The sequence below is a fragment of the Podarcis tiliguerta genome, assembly GCF_965153285.1.
Source record: "Podarcis tiliguerta genome assembly, chromosome: 9".
Taxonomy (NCBI): domain Eukaryota; kingdom Metazoa; phylum Chordata; class Lepidosauria; order Squamata; family Lacertidae; genus Podarcis; species Podarcis tiliguerta.
In genome coordinates this window covers 21,359,234-21,382,189 of record NC_139542.1, presented here as the reverse complement: position 1 = coordinate 21,382,189, position 22,956 = coordinate 21,359,234, and the positions used below count along the sequence as shown (strand labels likewise).

The following is a 22,956-nucleotide window of genomic DNA, read 5'->3' as shown; positions in this document are numbered from 1 at the left end:
TATAAGTTTGAGAGCATGACTGCAGCATAATCCTATGCGTATTTACTCACCGTGTCTCGCTTTAGCCCTAAAACAAAATGACAGAGAACAATGCTTGTAAAGGTGGGCACATGAAACGACATGGGTGAGTTTCTGAATGCTGCCACAGCCTCTTTACCCAAGATGGGGCTGTGTGTACTGTGCAACAATAACGGATTGGGGGCATCTCTCATGTTGACAACTGGGACATAGGCTGCATACAGCCACTGTGAAATTTGTAGGGATCAGCACACCTGGAATAAAGCAAAACAAAACATCCACACATCCATGCCCTAATGACATTATTTAGAAAGTTGATAAACCCGGCCGCAGCGAGATCAGCAATGACCCTGCTGTTTTCCCGGGCAAATCTCTCATATCTGCATGCTCAGATGTTGACATTTCTGAGCCACAGCCAAGCCCTAGCAAACTATTGTTTACCATCTGAAATTGCAAAGCGCATGCTGTGCCCCCTCTCCCTTGTTAACTCTTCGGTGTGTTTCACATTTCTGAAAAGGAAAGTTTTTATGCATCCAGTTAGTGCTTCAGCAAGCAAGGGTAGTGGCGGGCCTGGAATTCTCCCCCTTGAAAGTACAGTAATTTAGAATTGCTTGTGTGAGAAAGAGAAGAGATAAAGGGATGGTTTAAAGCAGAAGTGGGGAACTTCAGACTTGGGGTTCAAATGTGACTCTTTGTTCCCTGGTCACATCCATGACAGGCCCTATCCCATGCTTTACTTATTTAAATTTATACACTGCTTGATTGCAATAAATAGCATTTCAAAGTGGTTTACAAAACATAAAACAGTAACTGATCGGGGGACCGGAGCACCTTCTCTGTGAACAAGGGCAAACAGAATTGACTGGCATGACAATTCAAGACAGACAAAAAAGAAAGCACTCACAGGAAATAATAGTGCTGCTTTATTCTTCACTGGCCTGGCCACATCTGGACCCCACATTTTAAAACTAAGACTGACAAATGGGAGTGGGTCCAAAGGTGGGAGATCATGATGGTGAGGGAGGTCTGGAAGAAACCCAGCCCTATGAGGAACAGTTGAGAGAGATGGGCATGTTTAGCCTGAAGGAGAGAAGAGGGGAGGGGAGGGGTTGTGGTTGAAGATAGTAAGATGGTACAACTATTGCACTAACTATTCCTATTGATTTTTTTAAATGTGTTGCTGTTGCCTCTTTTATTGTATTTCATTCTATTACAATCTGAAATCCATGGAATTCAATTTTAATATAATAAAATGCAATGCTGAAGGATTAAAGAAGCAATTTCTTAATGGATCAATGCATGTGTGTGTACGTGCGCGCGTATGTGCCTGTGTGTCTATATAAAAACTCCTAGCAAAAACTGGGAAACTCCAGTCCTGTATGATTTCAGCTGCCTTCTCAACCTTCCCTGCCCCTATGTTCTGTCCTCTATCACGCAGGAGGAGCTGAATGCATCTCTGCCGTCCTGTTGTCCCGTCCGCTTCTGCTGGGGAAGAAACTTCCCTCTCCGTCTCTTTTGGCTTGGCTCCTGCCCTCCCGCCCCCCTTCCATCGATCCTGCGGGCTCTCCAGGATTAGGAAAGGTCCGAGGGAGCGCCCCAAACCCTGCCCTTGCCCAGGAGGGGAGGGGAGAGACGAAGGAAGACCCGCCACCAGCAGCCACGCAGGACGCAGTGCGCCCGAGGGAGGCTGAGGCTGCGGACTGGACCTCCTCGTTGGCTCCCACAGGCAAAGGGAAGGCAAGGCAAGGCGCGTGCGCGCCGTCGGCGAAACCTTAACCCTTCGCGCTCCCTCCGTGCCGCAACTGAGCCAAGAGCAGCTGCTGCGTCGTAGTCGGCGATGTCTCTCGTGTCTCGGACGCTCCTGGCCGCCGCGCTCGCTTTGGCACTGGCCGGCTTGGCTCCGGCCAGGGCGCAAGGATCGACGCCAGCAGCCTCGCCGGCGGGGCCGCCCTTCACCCGGGATGTCCTGGCGCTGTTCGGGGGCAACCGGAGCCTCTCGGCCGGGCAGCTCGAGCAAATGCTGCAGAAGATGGGAGCCGCGCACCGGCTGGAGGAGTCGCTGGCCGGACAGCTGGACCTGCACGTCCTGCGCTACAACCAGGTACAGTCCAGTCCCGGTCGTGCTGTCCGGGCAAAGTCCTTCGCCGCCCCGTTTCCTGGATTCTCCCCACAAGTTGTTAAAGAGGGGAAACTGAGGCGGAGACAGGAGGACCGGGTCGGATCTTTCTGCAGAGACTTGAAGCCTCCTCGCCCGGGGACGGGGCGCGGGGGGAGGGCTGCAACTTGCGGTTGTTTTCACATAATTCTGATCATCGCCTTTTAACTCGTTGATTGTGTGCGTTTTTGAAAATTCGTCCGTCGATGGTTTGAGCGTGGTGCTGATAGCGTCAAGGTTGCAGGTTGGCAGTGGCGTAGCATGGGTTGTCAGCACCCGGGGCAAGGCAAGTAATTTGCGCTCCCTAACCCGTGGATTTGCGCCCCCTAACCCTAACCCCCAGATGTTGCGCCCGGTGCGGCTGGCCCCCCCTGCGCCCCACACGCTATGCCACTGCAGGTTGGAGCCTTATATGGGAGAGCTGGGGGCTGGACTACATGATCCTTGGGGTCCCTTCCAACTTTATGTTTCTATGCAGAAAGTGCCAAGTTCAGTTCACTGCATCGCCAGGTAGGGTTGGGAAAATCTCTGCCTGAAACCCTTAGTCAGTGTGGATGGTATTGAGTTAATGGCGTAATAGTCTGAGTAGGTGAAAGGCAACTTCTGATGCACACAGCATAATTGCCATGACCAATAATGTTTTCATTTGGGTTCGCTCTGCCCTCTCTGCTCTCTCACCCAGGTACAACCATTTACCTGTCAAATCACCACACATTCATGCATCTGAAGAAAGAATAGTAATAATTTTATTATTTATACCCAAGCCGTCTGACTCTAGTCTACAAAAGCCATAAGAGATTTTTATGTCTTTAAGGTACGACAAGGTGCTATAGTCCAACTCCAACAGTTTTCAAGGAAATTAGGCAAATTTATTCAGGATAAGGCTAGGACTCTTGACAAGGATGTAGTTCCTCCAGGATCATGGGCAGTCTATCTGTGAATACTAGTTCCTGGGAAACATAGTGGGAAGCTATGCCAGTAGGTAGCTCAATAAAGATGTGGACCCAGTGTGTGGCAGGTGTGAGAAAGGCGAATTCCATGATAGGGATAATTGGGGAAAGAATTGGAGATAAAACTGCTGATATAATGATGCTGTTATACAGTTATGGGAGCCGTGCGCTTTTGCAATACGTTCTGGTTAAAGGGTAAAGGGGCCCCTGACCATTAGGTCCAGTCGTGACCGACTCTGGGGTTGCGGCGCTCATCTCACTTTATTGGCTAAGGGAGCCGGCGTACAGCTTCCGGGTCATGTGACCAGCATGTCGAAGCCGCTTCTGGCGAACCAGAGCAGCACACGGAAACGTTGTTTACCTTCCCGCTGGAGCGGTACCTATTTATCTACTTGCACTTTGATGTGCTTTTGAACTGCTAGGTTGGCAGGAGCAGGGACCGAACAACGGGAGCCCACCCCATCGCGGGGATTCGAACCACCGACCTTCTGATCGGCAAGTCCTAGGCTCTGTGGTTTAACCCACAGCGCCACCCCTACGTTCTGGTTACCTCATCTCAAAAAAAAGATATTGTGGAGTTGGGGGAAAAAATCAGAAAAGGTCAACCAGAATTATCGCTGGGATGGAGAAACTCCACTATGAGGAAAGATGACAGCATTGGGAACTTTTTTAGTTTAGAGAAAAGGCAAGTAAGTGGCAAAATGGTCGACGTGTGTACCATTAGGCATGGACAAAGTGGACAGAGAAATGATTTTCTCCGTCTCTCATAACCCTGGAACTCAGCGACATCCAGTGAAGCTGAATGCTGGAAAGAAAGTACTTATTCACACATCGTGTAGCCGAACTACAGAATTCACTCCCAGAAGAGGCAGTAATGGCTGCCAACTTGGATGGCTTTGCAAAGTGAAATTGAGCATTGAAGGAACATATCCTAAAAACAAACATGTACTGCACAATGCGGTGGGGAAACTTTGGCTTTGCAAATGTTACTAAAACTACAACTCTCATTGTCTCTGGCCATGCTTGCCAGGGCTGCTGGGAGTTGTAGTTCCACCATATTTGGAGGGTCAAAGGTTCCCCACACCTGTACTAAGCAAAACCATGGTTTTATCATCCACATGCAAACATGTGGGCTCTCAAGGAGGAGATTGGAGCTGCTCCTCCCCAGGTCCTTTATCTCAGGGCAGCACAGCAGCAAAGCCAAGGTTTGTTCTTGGCTGCAGCTTGTGATTAATGAGGGGAGAGCTTCACCACAATTCCAGGTTGGGACAAGCCAAACCTTGGCTTAGTTGCTGCACTGAGTTAAAAGGGCTTTGGAGGAGCAAACTGGGTATGATCTTCTTCTTGAGAGCCCACCTGCTTTTGCAAAGCCATAGTTTTTCTTACTGTGACTTGCAGACCTGCCCAATATGCATTTATTCAACTCTAAAAGATGTTTGCTTTCAGACCTGTGTTCTGTTTCTTTGTGGGCACAGTTTTATTTGAATAACAAAGACTGCCAGTTTCTGTGCATCTCATTTGGGTGCTGTGCTTGGAACAGAATGTTACGGTACAGTCCCTTCTTGGGGCTGACTTTTAGTGGGTAATGTTAAACTTGTTGGTTGGGATGTGGAGTGACAGGAGGCACTGAAGCTCAGTGGTGGAGAACATGTCTTGCATGCGGAAGGGCCCATGTTCAGCCCCTGACATCATCAGGTCTGGCTGTGAATGGGAGAGCCATTGCCAGTCAGTGTAGACCAGGGGTCAGCAAACTTTTTCAGCAGGGGGCTTGTCCATTGCCTCTCAGACCTTGTGGGGGACCGGACTATATTTTTGGGGAAAAAAAATGAATGAATTCCTATGCCCCACAAATAACCCAAAGATGCATTTTAAATAAAAGCACACATTCTACTCATGTAAAAACACCAGGCAGGCTCCACAAATAACCCAGAGATACATTTTAAATAAAAAGACACATTCTACTCATGTAAAAACACGCTGATTCCTGGACCGTCCGTGGGCCAGATTTAGAAGGCAGTTGGGCCGGATCCAGCCCCCGGGCCTTAGTTTGCCTGCCTATGGTGTAGACCACGGGTGTCAAACACAAGGCCCGCAGGCCGAATCCGGCCCGCCAGACCTCGTCATGTGGCCCGTGTAGGCGCCGCTGGCCACCAGCCTTCACCTTTTATTCTCGCTTTTTTTTTTTGACACAAGAAAGCCGCCTCTTCAGCGCATGCGCGGCAGCCTACAAGCCAGAGAACGTCTGCCCTCTAGTGGCGCTGCAGCCCCCGATGAATTTGAGTTTGACACCCCTGGTGTAGACAATACTGTGCTCAGTGGTCCAACTTTGTGTAAGACGGTAAGGGTTTTAACTGTTGCTACAACAGATGCTTCCACAGCAAGGATTGTTGCCAGTGCTTAGGGCAGGGGTCAGCAAACTTTTTCAGCAGGGGGCCGGTCCACTGCCCCTCAGACCTTGTGGGGGGCTGGACTATATTTTGGAGAGGAAAAAAAATGAATTCCTATGCCCCACAAATAACCCAGAGATGCATTTTAAATAAAAGGACACATTCTACTCATGTGAAATCACACTGATTCCTGGACCGTCTGTGGGCCGGATTTAGAAGGTAATTGGGCCGGATCCGGCCCCTAGTTTGCCTACCCATGGCTTAGGGCGTAGCATGGACTGGACCTCCAAATGCATACCTAGTCTGAAGATCTTGTTTAGTTTGGGATAATTCTTATTGCATTTTGAGTGCTACAACTGCTAATTCAAACCAAATTACAGAATGAAAGAAAGAAAGAAAGAAAGAAAGAAAGAAAGAAAGAAAGACAAGTGAAAGGGGCTTATGCAGAGTGAAGACTTTCTTGTTCCAACAGGGAATTTGCTGCTTTTAAGGAAAGAGCTAGTTCCATGCTGTTTTTATTGTAATTATTACTTTTGCTTTAAAACAGATTTTAGATGCAGTATGCATACAATTTTAAATCTATCCGTGTCTACTTGTGCATTTAATGATTGATTTTTCTGTGTTTTTATCTGTAAGCTGCCTTGAGTTGAGTCCCATCAGCCAGAAAGACAAGAGGATAAATAAATATATAAGAATAATATCACTATGGATACTTGGCTGACTGGGCATTCTCCTACTCCATTGCTCAAAACATTTGACAAGGTAGAATATGTGTACAACTCTCACAGCCATGCTGGGTCTGTAAGCCTTAAGGCTTTTTACCAGCCTGCTGAATTCAAGTTCATGGCTATGTTAATACAGTGGTACCTCAAGTTACAGACGCTTCAGGTTACAGACTCTGCTAAGCCAGAAATAGTGCCTCAGGTTAAGAACTTTGCTTCAGGATGAGAACAGAAATCGCGCGGTGGGAGGCCCCATTAGCTAAAGTGGTACCTCAGGTTAAGAACAGTTTCAGGTTAAGAACAGAACTCCGGGACGAATTAAGTTCTTAACCCGACGTACCACTGTGTGGGAAACATTTGCAGCCTGACAAGGAGAATATCCCATCCAAATACAGTGGTACCTCGGGTTACATATGCTTCAGGTTACATATGCTTCAGGTTACAGACTCCGCTAACCCAGAAATAGTACCTCGGGTTGGATGAGAACAGAAATCGTGCTCTGGCAGCGTGGCGGCAGCAGGAGGCCCCATTAGCTAAAGTGGTGATTCAGGTTAAGCACAGTTTCAGGTTAAGAACGGACCTCCAGAACGAATTAAGTACTTAACCCGAGGTACCACTGTATTATATTCAAATAAATGTTGCTATTATTTCCTAACTATGCAAGTGGGGATTTATAATTCTGAAGTATGAAGCGACAGCTATTCTACAACTGGTTGTGGATGTGGTGGCAAGGGAAGGAAGAGAAAAATGGTTCAGACTAAAGCCAGTCTCTGCACACATTTAAAGCAGCACGATACCACCCAAAGAATTCTGGGAGCTGTAGTTTGATGAGGAGAACCCCATTCCCCTCACAGAGCTACAATTCCCAAAGGAATTAACAGTCCTCTTCACAGGGAAGTCTGTTAATCTAAATTGTAAACCATTTCTTTTCTATCAGACTATACAGCACATGTAAAAACACTTGACATGGTACGTTGTGGCACCCTATGGAATGCTGATTGATCATAGCACTTCAAATACAAGACTTGTTACACACACACACACAGGCATAGCAAAGAAAGAAGGTGGGAAGGGTGGATGACGTCTGAGCAGACATATTGGGAAATGTTGCTGTGTTGCAATCCGTAAGCAAAAATTCCTTTGAGAACCAGTTACCAGTTCCTTCATATAAGCATCCACCCATCTGGTCACTGGTTGAGCAGGAATTGCCAACAGGTGGAAAAAGGCCAGATCTTCAGGAGGCAAATGTCTGGGAGCAGGCAGGACAATCAACCTTTTGTGAACTAGTGACTTTCATAGGCTTGGTGCAGCAGAAGGGTGTGCTAGAATGGCAGGTTGCAAGCGGGGAGTTGTCAGTTTTCAGTGCTTGCCCACACAGCAAACTCCTTGCAAGTGAAACTGTCAGAGAGAGAGAGAGAGAGAGAGAGAGACTGTAGATAGGTTGTCTCCTTATTGTGCTGGTTTCCTATTTGTAGGAAATGATTTGTAATGTGTAGAATCCACTATTTGCAGCCTCATGTTGTCCAGTCATTCTACCATCTTATTCCCTTGCATGTATTGACCAAGCTTGGAAAAGGTACAGAAAAGAGAAAAAGAAAAGTTCAAAGGGGTGGGAGGACTTCCCTGTGAGGAAAGGTGGCAACGTTTGGGATTTTTTAGTTTAGAGGGGATGTGAGTAAGATATAATAATAATAATAATAATAATAATAATAATAATAATAATTATTATTATTATTATTTATTATTTATACCCTGTCCATCACTCTGGGCGGCTTCCAACAAAAGATATAAATTACATTAAAACATCAGTCATTAAAAACTTCCCTAAACAGGGCTGCCTTCAGATGTTTTCTAATCGTCAGATAGTTGTTTAGTTCTTTGACATCTGGTGGGAGGGCGTTCCACAGGGCGGGCGCCACTGCCAAGAAGGCCCTCTGCCTGGTTCCCTGTACTTGGCTTCACACAGTGAGGGAACCTCCAGAAGGCCCTCGGCGCTGGACCTCAGTGTGGTGACATGACAGGAGTAAATAAAATTATGCATGGAATGCCACCAGTCGCCTTACCTTGCTTTTGGTTCTCTAGCATTAAACTAGATTTGGGACAGACAGCCTTTCAAACGGAGGCCTCCTTCACCTGAATAGAGGGCTGCCTTCTGCTAAGGAGCAGACATGGGCCACCCTATCTCCTGGGGAAAGAATCCTCAGCTCTTATGATAGCTTTTTTTTTGCTGACTTTTTTATTGACTTCTGTGCCATCCTTCGAAAGAATTATTATCAGGATAACACTACTCATCGCAATAAAATGGAAATAAAAGGTAAAGGTACCCCTGCCCGTTCGGGCCAGTCTTGCCAGACTCTAGGGTTGTGTGCTCATCTCACTCTATAGGCCGGGAGCCAGCGCTGTCCACAGACACTTCCGGGTCACGTGGCCAGCGTGACAAGCTGCATCTGGCGAGCCAGCGCAGCACACGGAACGCCGTTTACCTTCCCGCTAGTAAGCGGTCCCTATTTATCTACTTGCACCCGAAGGTGCTTTCGAACTGCTAGGTTGGCAGGCGCTGGGACCGAGCGACGGGAGCTCACCCTGCCGCGGGGATTCGAACTGCCGACCTTTCAATTGGCAAGTTGCCCACAGTGCCACCCGCGTCCCCAAAATGAAAATAAATAATAATAATCATCACAATAAAAAGAAAATACAAAAAAGGGGGGAAATGAAAGATTGAAAGGGGAGATAAAGCTGACAGCGGAACATGTGGAAATCTCAATTTTATCGCTGTGATGCATGTCATAAACGCTCAATGAAAGTATGCAAATCTGATATTGGCTCATTGGTAATAGGGCAGTGTAATTGGGCTGAAGAGGGACGTGGGTGGCACTGTGGTCTAAACCACAGAGCCTAGGGCTTGCCGATCAGAAGGTCAGCGGTTTGAATACCCGCGATGGGGTGAGCTCCCATTGCTCGGTCCCAGCTCCTGCCCACCTAGCAGTTTGAAAGCACATCAAAGTGCAAGTAGATAAAAAGGTACCCCTCCGGCGGGAAGGTAAATGGCGTTTCCGTGTGCTGCTCTAGTTCGCCAGAAGCAGCTTAGTCATGCTGGCCACATGACCCGGAAGCTGTACGCCGGCTCCCTCGGCCAATAAAGCGAGATGAGCGCCGCAACCCCAGAGTTGGCCACGACTGGACCTAATGGTCAGGGGTCCCTTTACCTTTAACTTTTAATTGGGCTGAAACATTGAACAAAGACTTTGACACAGTCCAGGGACATGATAATAGTTCTCTCTCTCATATCTATCATATATCTATCTATCTATCTAGTGTGTGTGTGTGTGTGTGTGTGTGAGAGAGAGAGAGAGAGAGAGAGAGAGAGAGATACTTTCATGCCAACCTACATAAAGTATATAAATATCCCAGTTTTGCTAAACAAAGGAATACTTCATAGATGCAATTAAAGTTATTTTTAATCATATTTTATTAAAAAATCTTATTTGCATCCCACCCTTTCAACAAGGTGACATTATTATTGCTATTCATTTTTATCCCACTTTTCTGTATAAACATACCAAAAGTAGTTAATAGAAGAAAAACCATATATCACTACAATCATTTTCTTTATTTCTATCTCATTCTTTAATATTCTTCCCCACCTTTCTGCACAATGCTCGGGGTAGCTTATGGCGACATAATTTAAAACCATGTAATAAATAATTTGAAACCAGAGAATCGGTATTGTTCAGTTGCTTTTTAGTTTCTTGTTTTATATATTGTTTTAAATATATTGCTTATTTCAAAAAATGAGCTCAGAGCAACTTTTAAAAAAACAACACCCAAAGATTAAAAGCAGATATAAAAGCAAGAATGAAAAACAATCTAAAATACAATAATATGCGAAAAAGAGAGAAACCGGCTCAACCCCACCCTACTAAATAATGTGTTCAGAATTAAATTCCAGAGGTCTGTGTGAATAAGAATGTTGTTGCTGGAACCTAAAAACAGATAGCAATGGTGTCAGGTATGCCTCCCCAGGGAGAGCTTTCCATAAATGGGGAGCCCCTACTGAAAAGGCCCACTTTTGGAGGGGGCACACAGGGACTGCGTTGGTTCTTGTGAGGAGAGGCAGCCATTGACGTATTGGCTTTATAGGTCAAAGCCATAAAAAGCTAAGACAATAGAACAGGACACTTAAATAGCAGCAACGAATACAGCTTATTGTTTTAAATCAGTGGACCATTATACGTTAAAAGCTTTCTGAAATGAAACATCTCATTGAGAGCCAGTGTGGTGTAGTGGTTAAGAGCGGTAGTCTCGTATTCTGGGGAACCGGGTTCGCGTCTCCGCTCCTCCACATGCAGCTGCTGGGTGACCTTGGGCTAGTCACACTTCTCTGAAGTCTCTCAGCCCCACTCACCTCACAGAGTGTTTGTTGTGGGGGAGGAAGGGAAAGGAGAATGTTAGCCACTTTGAGACTCCTTAAAAGGGAGTGAAAGGCGGGATATCAAATCCAAACTCTTCCTCCTCTTCTTCTTCATCTAAAAATAGAAAAGAGGGTGCAAAATGGGTTTTCTCAGAGAGGCCATTCCAGAGTTTTGATGCCACTATCCTGCAATACAGTGGTACCTTGGGTTAATAACTTAATTCGTTCTGGAGGTCCGTTCATAACCTGAAGCTGTCCTTAACCTGAGGTATCACTTTAGCTAATGGGGCCTCCTGCTGCCGCTGCGCCACCACTGCACGATTTCTGTTCTTATCCTGAAGCAAAGTTCTTAACCTGAGGTATTCTTTCTGGGTTAGCGGAGTCTGTAACCTGAAGCGTCTGTAACCCGAAGTATCTGTAACCCGAGGTACCACTGTATTCAATTCCCCCCCTCTTATCTACACAAGCAGGCACACCCCATGATGCACCCCAGTCCATAAATACCACGGTTTGGGAACTTTTTTCCAACAGAAAGGAAAAAAGGAAAGGGGGAAATGACAGAGAATGAGGAGGAGCGTGTGAACAGTGAAAATGAGGACAGAGAGAGAAGGAAGGAGTTTTGAGATGAGTGGCAAGTCAACGCCATTTTATATTTCTGCATCTCTTCCCTTCTTCCTTTTCAGGCAACTCCACCCCTCCTTCCACAATCTATTAATTGTCAGCACTCTGTGCCATTGCACTCTTACAGGGTTATTTTTGCAGAGCCCCAACAACTTTCCCCCTAAATAATAATAATAATAACAATAATAATAATAATAATTTTTTTTTATTTATACCCTGCCCATCTGGCTGGGTTTCCCCAGCCACTCTGGGTGGCTCCCAACAAAATATTAATAATAATAATATTAGTAGTAGTAAAGCAATAAAATATCAAACATTAAAAACTTCCCTAAACAGGGCTGCCTTCAGATGTCTTCTAAAAGTCAGATAGTTGTTTATTTCCTTGACATCTGATTGGAGGGTGTTCCACAGGGCGGGCGCCACTATCGAGAAGGCCCTGTAACCTCACTTCTCGCAGGGAGGGAACCTCCAGAAGGCCCATGGAGCTGGACCTCAGTGTCCTGGCTGAACGATGGGGGTGGAGACGCTCCTTCAGGTATACTAGGCTGAGCCCTCCCCCCTTTTTAACCATTTGCAAACCCTGGAATTATCTTGAGTCTACTGATACCGCCTTCTTGTGCATGAGTGAATGATGTTTGACATCCCTAAAAATTGCTGATAGGACTATCTTCCATTAGGCTGCAACCTTATGCATACTTATATGGGAGCAAGCCACGCTGAGCTCAGTGGGACTTACTAACAGAGTAGACATGTATATGATTGCACTGCTGGAAAATAAGAAACTGCACTTTCATGTTCCCTTTAACATTAGAACCATGGAAACTGAAGCACTTGAAATGACCTCCCTAGACTTTTCCAAGCCATTAAACCTGTTTTGAAGATTAAATAATTGCAGCTTGGAAGCTTTGAAAATATACTTAATATGCTTAGGGATTTCGTTGTAATTAATTTGTTAAGATTCTGGTTTTACAGGGAGAGTCTTGGTCTGTTCATGCAAAACTTCAGAACAAAAGCTGTCAAGAGCATTAACAATTCTGTTTTACTTCCTGCAAATAGCACTGATGCATTGCTTCATAATTGTTTCAGTGAAACTGTGACACCAGGATAAGAAATGTTCGAAGGGCTTATTGACATAAAGAGCTCAGATTCCAACGGCAGCTTTTTGCCCTCATTTCTGGTAAATAACAGCAACATATCTAGGTGTGGATTTTCCAAAGTCTGCTGTGCAGGGATGGGGAAATGAGATCATGTCTAAAAATGCAGAATTAGATAAATTAACAGGAAGGATTCAAAACCTGCGGGATCAGAGATTCTTAGAAGACTGGAGTAAATATATGAACTATTTGAAAAGTAATTGTGATGAACAGATTACGCTAGTAGGACTGCAAGAAGTTTTGTAAGGTGGATTATTTGAAATGTTGCAAGAAAGACTACGAAAAGAATTATTAGTTAAGGATAATTAAATGTAATAGGAAATTAGGAAATGCAGAATAAGTGATAAAGAACGGAAAATCATCAGAGGTGTTGACGGAAGTAAAAAATATTGTAAAGATGTGAAGATATGTTGTATGACTGTTGGAACTGATATGTTAAAAAAATTAATAACAATGTATGTGTGTGTATGTGTGTGTGTGTATAATCATGTCTAAAAATGGAAAAGTGTTGGTCTTCATCAGGTGAAGTGTGTCTTTCAAAGCAGAGATGCACTGAAATCAAAATGATGACCAAAGCATTTCTCAGGCTTAAGGTTCTTAAGGTTAACTTTCAGAGGCAAGGTTGTTCTAGGGGTGGCATCTATGCAGGTCAGTTTAATCCCCCTACGATTATTTAATTTTTTTTGCCCCAAGTGAAGGAGGACTATCCACATAGATCAGCTCAGCCCCAGAAGACAATCTCACTTTATTCAGTCAACGACACCCTAGTTTTGCCTTAAAACTGTGAAGCACCAGAGCCAGGTCGCTCTCCTTTCCCAACATCTCTGCTATTCCCTTTCTCAAGCTAACCCAAGTTTCTCATTTTGTTTCAGTGCATGTCTGCTGAAGACATCTTTTCTCTGCACGGAATGTCAAACAGCAGCAAGATCACCGAGTCCAGCTTCTCCACAATATGTCCTGCTGTTGTACAGCAGCTGATTTTTCACCCTTGTGAAAAATCCGTGTCCAAAGGCAATTCCAAGCCATCTCCGACAGAAGGTACCTGTCACTGGTGACTGGTATAACCGTGAGATTAATTTAGCCCTGTTATTTATTCATTTTACAGAAATCTGTGGAGCAATGTTGCTACATGTTAACGGGACATATGGCTGGCGGTCTGCACTGGCTTTTGCTGTTGGGTGGAAGCTGCCTTATTCCTGGTCAGACTGTCCATTTAGCTCAGTATTGTCTACTCTGTGGGCAGCAGCTCCAGGGCATCTCCACATCTTTCCCATCACCCACAACCAGATCCCTTTTATTGAGAGATGACAGGGATTGAATTTGGGATTTTCTGCATGCAGAACATATGCTCTACCTCCTCAAAAGGGTTGGGGAGGGAATCTACCCTGACTAGAGCGCCACCCTGCTGCCCATTGCTGGTTTGCACCCAGTTTTGCTCAAGTTATATTGCCTCTGATTGCCTCTAGAAAAGTTAACTGTTGGGAAGTGTGTGATAATTCAAGATTGCAATGGAAATATGGTGTTTTATATTTTAATTCAGGGTGGAACCTGCTGTGCTATGGCTTCAGGGTAAACACATACTCAGTCACAAATGCATATTTTATTTATTTTGAATATTTATAAATCGTTCTTCCTTCAAGGGAGCTCAGGGTGATGTACAACAAATGTGCAAATGACACAGAACTTCAATAACATCCCTTTGGTAGTTTGTAACTTGTTTGCTGGACAACAACTATACTGATATTTTCCTTGTGGTTTACAACAGGGGTGGGGAACCTCAGGCCTGGGGCTGAATGCATACCCTCCAACATTTCTCCGCTGAAAATAAGGACGTCCCATTCCCTAATGATACTTTTACTATTTATACCCCACACTGGGTATACCCCCAGTGACTGGGTTGCCCCAGCCACTCTGGGCAGCTTCCAATATACAATGAAAACATAATAAGACATTAAACATTAAAAAAACCCTTCCCTATACAGGACTGCCTTCAGATGGCTCGGGGGTTGGATAAATCCATAGGTAAAGGTAAAGGGACCCCTGACCATTAGGTCCAGTCATGACCGACTCTGGGGTTGGGGCGCTCATCTCACTTTATTGGCCGAGGGAGCTGGCGTACAGCTTCCGGGTCATGTGGCCAGCATAATTAAGCCGCTTCTGGCGAACCAGAGCAGCGCACGGAAACGCTGTTTACCTTCCCGCTGGAGCGGTACCTATCTATCTACTTGCACTTTGACGTGCTTTGGAACTGCTAGGTTGGCAGGAGCAGGGACCGAGCACCGGGAGCTCACCCCGTCACGGGGATTCGAACTGCCGACCTTCTGATCAGCAAGTCCTAGGCTCTCTGGTTTAACCCACAGCGCCACCCATGTCCCATGGATAACTCCATACTCTCCAACATTTCTCCAATGAAAATAGGAACATCCTAAGGAAAAGCGGGACATTCCAGGATCAAATCAGAAACTGGGACAGCTCCTCTAAATCAGAGACGTCCCCAGAAAATAGGGACACTTGGAGGTCTGTGAATGCAACTCTCCAGGTCTCGCTAGCTGATGATCATTGGAAGACTCCACAGGCCACACCTTCTTCCCCAGGCCACACCTCTCACTGGCCTTCTTCACCCCCTCCTCAAATGTTGTTGCCTGGCTGAAATGTGACCTAGAATTCTAATGATGCCTCTTGCTTGTCTGGATAAAGGATAGAGAGGTGTAGGTGTAGCAACTAGCCTGCTAAGCAGAGGTGAAATGTATATTCATTGCTCTGCCCACCTTTGCCTCTGGCTCCATGCATCACTGGAAGGTGGCCCTCAGAAAGTTGCACAGAAGGAAATGTGGCCCTACCCCTGGTTTATAATACGTTATTTTCAGCGGAACTGCCCTAACAATTCTGTTTATTATGCAGTGAGAAAGCTATACTAAGGGGCTATTTCTTTTACAACCAGCACATTTTAAAATAATTGGCAGAAACATTCCTCTCTTATCCTGGTTCCTGACTTAAATATTAACCAAACATTATGCCCTTAATTCAGCTGTTCTGCAATGAGATAAGTAAACTGTCCCCTGCCAGATCCATCTGATATCAAATGATTTTTAATATGGCTAATATTTTGACTGCATTTTCTCTCTTTCTCTCTCTTGTACAGTCTGGGGCTTCGGTTTCCTTGCTGTGACTATTATCAACTTTGCTGCACTCCTTGGATTGGCCTTAACTCCTCTTTTAAAGAAAGACTATTTCCCCAAGATTTTAACCTACTTTGTAGGTTTGGCCATTGGAACCCTCTTTTCCAATGCAATTTTCCAGCTTATTCCAGAGGTAAGGATGAAACGGGTGAAGATGGCAGTAGAACTGGGAACATGATACTGTTGCATGTGTTCCCCTCACCAGGTCTGAAATATACTTGAACAGATTGAGCTGCTGTACGTTCTTTCTCCTGCCATGAACCTCATTCAGGAGAATGAGACAGCCTTGACCGGCTATTCTCCCATCTAAGAAACCTGCTACTCTCCCAGCTAACAGGTCGTTAAAGGATGAACAAGCCAAAGACCCTAAGTCCATAAATTGGCACACTAGTTGTAAGTAAATCAGTCTTCTAACCATTTACATATGGTTGTGCTCAGATGGGGGACAGTGCAGGGCAAATTTGGGCACTGAACTCAGTTGAACAGGTTGACAAGTCTTGCTAGGTGTGGTGGAGCTGCAGTGCTAGCTTCCTGGCAGAGGGGGCACTGTTGCTTACCAAGAAGGACAGGGGAAGAAGGGAGGCAGCAGGAAGTTTGGTGCAGTGCAATGGACAGATTGAGCCAATCTGCTGCTCTTCCTGATGTGTTTGCACCATGCTGCCCTCCCATGTTGTTGACTTCTTGCTGGTTGCCAACAGTGGCCCACTGCTTCTGGTTAAAGGGTGAGTAGTGAGTATTCTCTTACAATATGTGTGTATATATATATATTCCAAATGAAGCACATTGCATTTTGGGTTAACCCGGTCTCACTGTTCAATCTTCTTCCTAGGCATTTGGATTCGACCCCAAAATTGATAACTACGTTGAAAAAGCGGTAGCTGTGTTTGGCGGATTCTACATCCTCTTTTTTGTGGAAAGAGTTCTTAAAATGATACTGAAGGCTTATAGCCAGGTGGGTAGCAGGACACAAAATAAACACTTTTCAGTGTTAAAGATCAGCATGCCTATTTAATTGGGCAGAATAAGAAGTTCAAAAAGCTGAGTTTGGGTTTAGACTAAGGGCCAGAGCAGACAAATTGGTCTCCTCTGCAAATTTATATCTCAGTCACAGATGCTGACAAATTTCTGCCCTGTTGTGCCATAATGCATTTGAGCAACTTTTCTGCTTCTGAACTCCATTTGAACCTTTCCTGTTTTATTTGGTTCTTTTTAGAGCAGTCACAGCCACTTTGAACCTGAAGAACTGAAACCTCCCCGAAGTCTCCCTCCTCCTCCTACTGAATCGTTCAAACCTGTTAATGGAGCAATGTGCTACGCAAATCCAGCCATAGCTGAGGCTAATGGAACTCTGAGTTTTGATAAGGACATTGTGATCTCTGGACAGGTATGAATGAACACAACTTGCCAGCTTATGGCAACATATCAAGGAAGGGGTGAGAATTCAACCCTTGATCCGTTTATGTTTTGATACCAATTTTAAAAACAACTTCAGCATATGTAAGAATGGGCTCTAGCATGATAAGAATGTCGCTTATTTCTTAACAGCCAGAACCGCATTCTTATAAATAAACTCTTCCATATAAGTTTAATTTACCCCTTGTCAGACTCTGGTATTTGCTGTCTTATTAACCTTGGAAGACTTCACTGGAGGTTTTTAAGCAGATATTGGATAGCTGTCTGTCAGGAATTCTTGAGCTGTGACTTCTGCAATTGCAGGGGGTTGGACTAAATGACTTCTGGAACCCTTTTCAACTCTACAATTCCGTGATTCATCATTTCTAAAATTATGTCCTTTTGGACTGTTAAACACAATGCTAGGTATGAAAGGGCTAAGTATCAACATCCTTGTGTGTGTTTTCGACACACAGTGGTACCTCTGGTTGTGGACAGAATCCGTTCCAGAGGTCTGGTCGGATCCTGAGGTTTCCACAACCTGAGGACTGTGTGGTGTAGTGGTTAAGAGCGGTAGATTCGTAATCTGGTGAACCGGGTTCTCATCTCTGCTCCTCCACATGCAGCTGCTGGATAACCTTGGGCCAGTCACACTTCTTTGAAGTCTCTCAGCCCCACTCACTTCACAGAGTGTTTGTTGTGGGGGAGGAAGGGAAAGGAGACTATTAGCTGCTTTGAGACTCCTTCGGGTAGTGATAAAGTGGGATATCAAATCCAAACTCTTCTTCTTCGCGCAGGGCGAAACCTGGTAAAATACGTCCGGGTTTGCTGCATGGACTCATGTGGCCAATGAGATGCTTTCAAGGGAGCAGGGCCTGAGTGTGGGTGCACAGCCACTTTCCAGCATGTGTGATTGTGGCAAAATACACACTTTCTTCATTTTAACATACTGCCCCCCCCAGTTCCCCCCCTATATACAGAAAGTGTCACATGTGAAGCATTCCCTATATTTGAGTCTCTGCGCAGAAAAAAAAAATGTCATGCTTGAAAGCTGTTTATTTATATTTCTTTATTATTATTTACTATTTTGCTTTCTTGCCTGCTCTTCCTGAAATATTGCTGGTCCCAGGGCAAGTTACAATTGGACTCAAAGCTGCATGCATTGAGCCAATGGGCTTTGGTGAGGGTAACACGAAACTTAGATGCTGCTGATCAATTACCGTATTTTTCGCCCCATAGGACGCACCTAGTTGTTTTTTTTTGGGGGGGGGAAATAAAGAAAAAAAATTATTCCCCCCCCCCAGGTGTGGGGCTGGCGCGGGGGAAGCCCCAGCTTCCCCCAATCCCAGCCACGAGAACAGCCTGCTATCCGCAAGCCTAGGGAGGCCAGCGGTAAGTCGTGCTGGTCTCCCCAGGCTTTGGAAGGCAGGCAGCTCTGCGCAGCCATCGGGAGGCGGGCGCGACTTCGCGCCCTGTTCCGGATGGCTGCGCAGAGCTGCGCTCGCCCCGGGACTGCAGGCAGCTCTGTGCAGGCATCGCGAGGTGGGCGTGACTTCGCGCCCCCCTCTCAATGGCTGCGCAGAGCTGCGCACCCCCCGGGACTGCAGGCAGCTCTGCGCAGCCATCGGGAGGCTGGCGCGAAGTGGCGCCGGTCTCCCGAGGGTTTTACAGAGCTTCCTGAAGCCTGGAGAGTGAGAGGGGTCAGTGCGCACTGACCCCTCTCGCTCTCCAGGCTTCAGCGAAAGCCTGCATTTGCCCCATAGGACGCACACACATTTCCCCTTCATTTTTGGAGGGGGAAAAGTGTGCCCTATAGGGCGAAAAATACGGTAAGTTCAACCTGGGACTGTCTCAGACGGTGAGTCAGCCAAGAGGTATGAGGTTTTGCAAGAAATCAGTTTGTATGTGGAGGACCTGAGGCAAAGTACTTAAGGGAGCTGAAACAAAGGCTTGGTCTAACACATGCAGCAGAATGGGACTGGAGAACTTCAGGCTGCAAGTGGGTGCTTTCATTTTATGAATACTCCCTGCATAAAAAAAGAAAACTCCCTGGAAGTGGAAGAGTCACACAGTAAGGTGGATATCCTCCAATATTTCTCTGATGGAAATAGGGGTTGCCCCAGACACTCTGGACAGCTTCCAACATAAAAAAACATAATAAAACATTGAACATTTTTTAAAAAAACTTCCCTATACAGGACTGCCTTCAGATGGCTCAGGGGTCAGATGACTACATACCCTCCAACATTTCTCCAATGAAAATAGGGAAATCCTAAGTAAAAGTGGGACATTCTGGCATCAAATCAGAAACTGGGATGGCTTCTCTAAATCAGGGATGTCCCTGGAAAATAGGAATACTTGGAGGTGTGGACTAGCACAGAGTCTTTCTTCCTGATGTTTGTGTTTTACTTGTGTGGATGTTTTAAAATATGAAGGAGCATTTTTAAAAAATACCATGTTGGCCCAAATATAAGCCGCACATTTTTTCCAAATTCTGACTATGAAAAGTTGAAGTGTGGCTTATATTCTTCACCTTACAAAAGCTGGCTTTTACGATATTTCTGCTGAAACAGACATACGGTAAAACGGAAGAGAAAAACATGTTTTATTGCCAATTTGCGAGCTTGAGTGCCTGCGGAATTGTAGCAATTGAAGAGCAATTTGCGATTCTAGCAATTGTATGTACGGTAACTTTTGCGGGCTTGCAAGATCAAAGGCTTAAATTGGCTTGGAGTTACAATTCTACCAACCGCAGCAATTTTCAGCCTGTAACCCAATTTTAAGGGAGTGGCTTATATTCGGGTATTGTCTCCCCCCCCTCTGAATTTTAAAGGTGCGGCTTATTTGTGGGTGTGGCTTATATTCGGGCCAATACGGTAGCACCTGGCACTTGCAATCTGAAGTGGTACAGTCCAGTGTACCCCTCTTGCGCTATTGCATGTGTAGGCCTGTCCAAGGTGGATAAGGAGGCTGGCAAGCAAGCAAGGAAGAAAATAGTCTGATGTATACAGAGAAGGGGATGCATAGGCAAGGCCAGACCTAGATTACAACAGGAGGAGTTAATGCAGTACATAGTGGCTTCATTTGTGCAGGGACATGGAGGAACAGTATCATTCTTGAGGAAAGCCCACAGCTCAGTGGTGAAACATCTGCTCTGCATGCAGAAGGTCCCAGGTTCAATCCCTGCATCTCCAGTTAGGGTTAAGAAAGACTCCTTGTCTGAAACCCAAAGAGCTGCTGCCAGTCAGTGTAGACATTACTGAGCTAGATAGACCAATAATCTGAATTGGTATAAGGTGGATTCCTATGTTCCAATAGCTTACTACAAGGACACCAATGCATTGGCTTTAGAGCTCCTAGTTTGAGATTTCCTTGCTGATCTTGATACTTCAACATTTGTTATTATCTTTAGGGAACGTGGGTGCCTCTTCTCCCTCCCTTATTTGTTCAGATCCCCGTCAATATCTTAATTGATTTGATTGCCAGCAATGCCTTAATTCAGACGTGGGTGCTGCTGTGGGTTAAACTACAGAGCCTTGGACTTGCCGATCAAAAGGTTGGCGGTTCAAATCCTCACGACGGGGTGAGCTCCCATTGCTCGGTCTCAGCTCCTGCCAACCTTGCAGTTCAAAAGCATGTCAAAGTGCAAGTAGATAAATAGGTACCACTCTGGTGGGAAGGTAAGCAGCGTTTCTGTGCGCTGCTCTGGTTTGCCAGAAGTGGCTTAGTCATGCTGGCCACATGACCCGGAAGCTGTACGCCGGCTCCCTCGGCCAATAAAGCGAGATGAGCGCCGCACCACAGAGTCGGTCACGACTGGACCTAATGGTCAGGGGTCCCTTTACCTTTTTAATGCCTTAACTAGACTCACATTCACTCCAATGTTTTAACATCACCCTTTGAAACCTCCTGTAATGTTTACACGAAGTTCTTACTTATTTAGTCAGAGGTCGAGGTTAAAGAAAGGACAATGATGTACCCACCTCCCCTCAAATCTTTACTGTTAAGGAGCTTTCTGTTACTAGTCCGGAAAAGAGGCTTTGTGTTGTAGCTCATTCTGACAGGAATCAAATCCTGTGCTGTGGTTACTTGAGAGTTCAGAGAGGTTGAAAAGGGCCCTGGATAGGAACTGAATTTTGTAACTCACGAATGGGACGCCAAGTGTGTGACGTTTTATAAAGTCACTTTGAAGAGAAAATTGGCCGCTCTCCCTTACCCTCCCACTGAGCTCTCATGCTGTCAGATGTCCTGCTTCTCTGGAAATGTCACTGCCATTCAAACAGCTTGCCTTTGCAAAGCAGGTGGTTTTGCAATCCCTTTGGAAAGTAACTTGGGAGTGAGGAAAGGAACAGTTACTAAAAGCGCAGAAGCTCCAGCCTCCTGATCTGGGGGGCAGACTTGTGGCTCTCCAGATGTTGTGGACTACAACTCCCATGAGCCAAGGCCAGCATGGCCAATATTCAGGAATGATAGGGGCTGTGGTCCAATGTCTGGAGGGTCACAGGTTCCCCGCCCCTATCCTACATGAAGCTTGCTTTCAAAGCAAGGTTATTTGCGTGTCGAGGTCCCCAATCCACCCCCCAAATAACTCACAACAGACACGTAATTTTTGTTTAAGATTTTTGGCATGATTTTGGCCACAACTTTATTCAAATACAAACCGTGACTGGTTGTTTAGGCATTGGTTAAGACTATCTGTCCCCCCGCCTGGGGACAGAACTGACTTCCGGGCACCACCGAAAGACAGTGCGGGGGAAAGCAAGTCAGGGAGGAATTGGAGCTGAGACACAGACCCTCAACTCTCACCTGCCTGCTCCCCGAAGGCTTGCCGGCCCTAGTCCCATTCCAGGGATTGGACGAAAAGATGGCAAGCCCCAGGATTCCTTTAACGGAATTCCCTTTCCGCAGCAACCATGGAGGGGCAGGCACAGCCTATCCTAACCCCTCCTCCACCAATTTATAACCAATGCCTAACCACAACCTTACAAGTTGTGACGATTTGCTACGCAGTAGGCAAAAACCACCCAGCCAGCCAATTTGCCAGGTGGAAAAATTCCTACCAGGCCCCTGCTCAAAGGCAGACTACCCCCATGACAGGCATAGCAAGGTCAACGCAACAACCCCTTACTCTAGGGCGGGTGGGCGGGTGGGCGGGTGATCCGTTGCACGCAGCAAAAGAGAAAGTACAAGGCTGCGTGCAGAGTATTTAAACCTTTTACCCCTCCCACCAAAATTGCAACATAACTTTTACCCCAGCAACCCAGTGAACCAATCACTGCCCCAGGCCATCTTTAGAGACCCTGCCTGGTAACAGAGGGGTGGCTCAGTAGACCCACCGCAACACGTGCTCTCCCTGAAGGAGAACACGCTTTACTCTCTTTCATACCAGTAAAGCAGGCCTTAATGACATTTTATTCCACATGATCATAGAAGGCAATTCTTTCCCCAATGGCGTTGGCATTATGCTCTCTCCTTTAGGATTGTCTCCTAATTCAAGGGTGCAACAGAACAATTCAGTCTGCAGAAACGCTTCTGGAATCATTCAAATACGAGCAAAATGCATGTTTCTGTCTTTACCTCTGACGCATTTGGATGTGATGTTTGTGTAGGAAGCTGATGTGGTGCATCGATCAGTTTTTATTACTGCTTCATATCAGCATCACTCTCACTTTCGCGGCATTCCTGCCGCGGCTGCAAACAGTGCTTTATGATCATTGTATCACCGCTCAACCAAGGCACTTTTTACTGGAGCCATGATGACTTAGCTGACGATTCTGTGACTTCAGCTTTTGAAGAGAGACCCTGCGTAATCAAACTTGTAATGTCGGAGATAAGAATGGGGCAACTGGGAGACTTCCCTATGCTAAGTTATCATTCATTTTGCTTTCTCATTTACAGAGGCTGTAAACTTGGTGACATTTTCCCCACTGCAATGTTCCTTTGCATTGCATTGCAATGTTCCAATGA

At 45.8% G+C, this 22,956-nt stretch overlaps 1 protein-coding gene across 4 annotated transcripts in view; it reads left to right on the top strand.

Moving 5' to 3' along the window:
- SLC39A8 (solute carrier family 39 member 8) overlaps positions 1-22,956 on the top strand; it is a 41,550-nt gene that overhangs the window by 9,046 nt on the left and 9,548 nt on the right. For 3 of the 4 annotated variants that reach the window (XR_014515103.1, XM_083456797.1, XM_083456798.1), the window contains exons 2-6: positions 1,457-2,119; positions 13,291-13,456; positions 15,561-15,730; positions 16,427-16,549; positions 16,811-16,981. Coding sequence is in view for 3 of the 4 variants with exons in the window: in XM_083456797.1 (XP_083312923.1) it covers positions 1,856-2,119; positions 13,291-13,456; positions 15,561-15,730; positions 16,427-16,549; positions 16,811-16,981 (894 nt within the window). In the remaining variant the exon portion in view is untranslated. The remainder of the gene's footprint in view (positions 1-1,456; positions 2,120-13,290; positions 13,457-15,560; positions 15,731-16,426; positions 16,550-16,810; positions 16,982-22,956) is intronic. The other variant, XM_083456799.1, reaches the window with a different exon arrangement.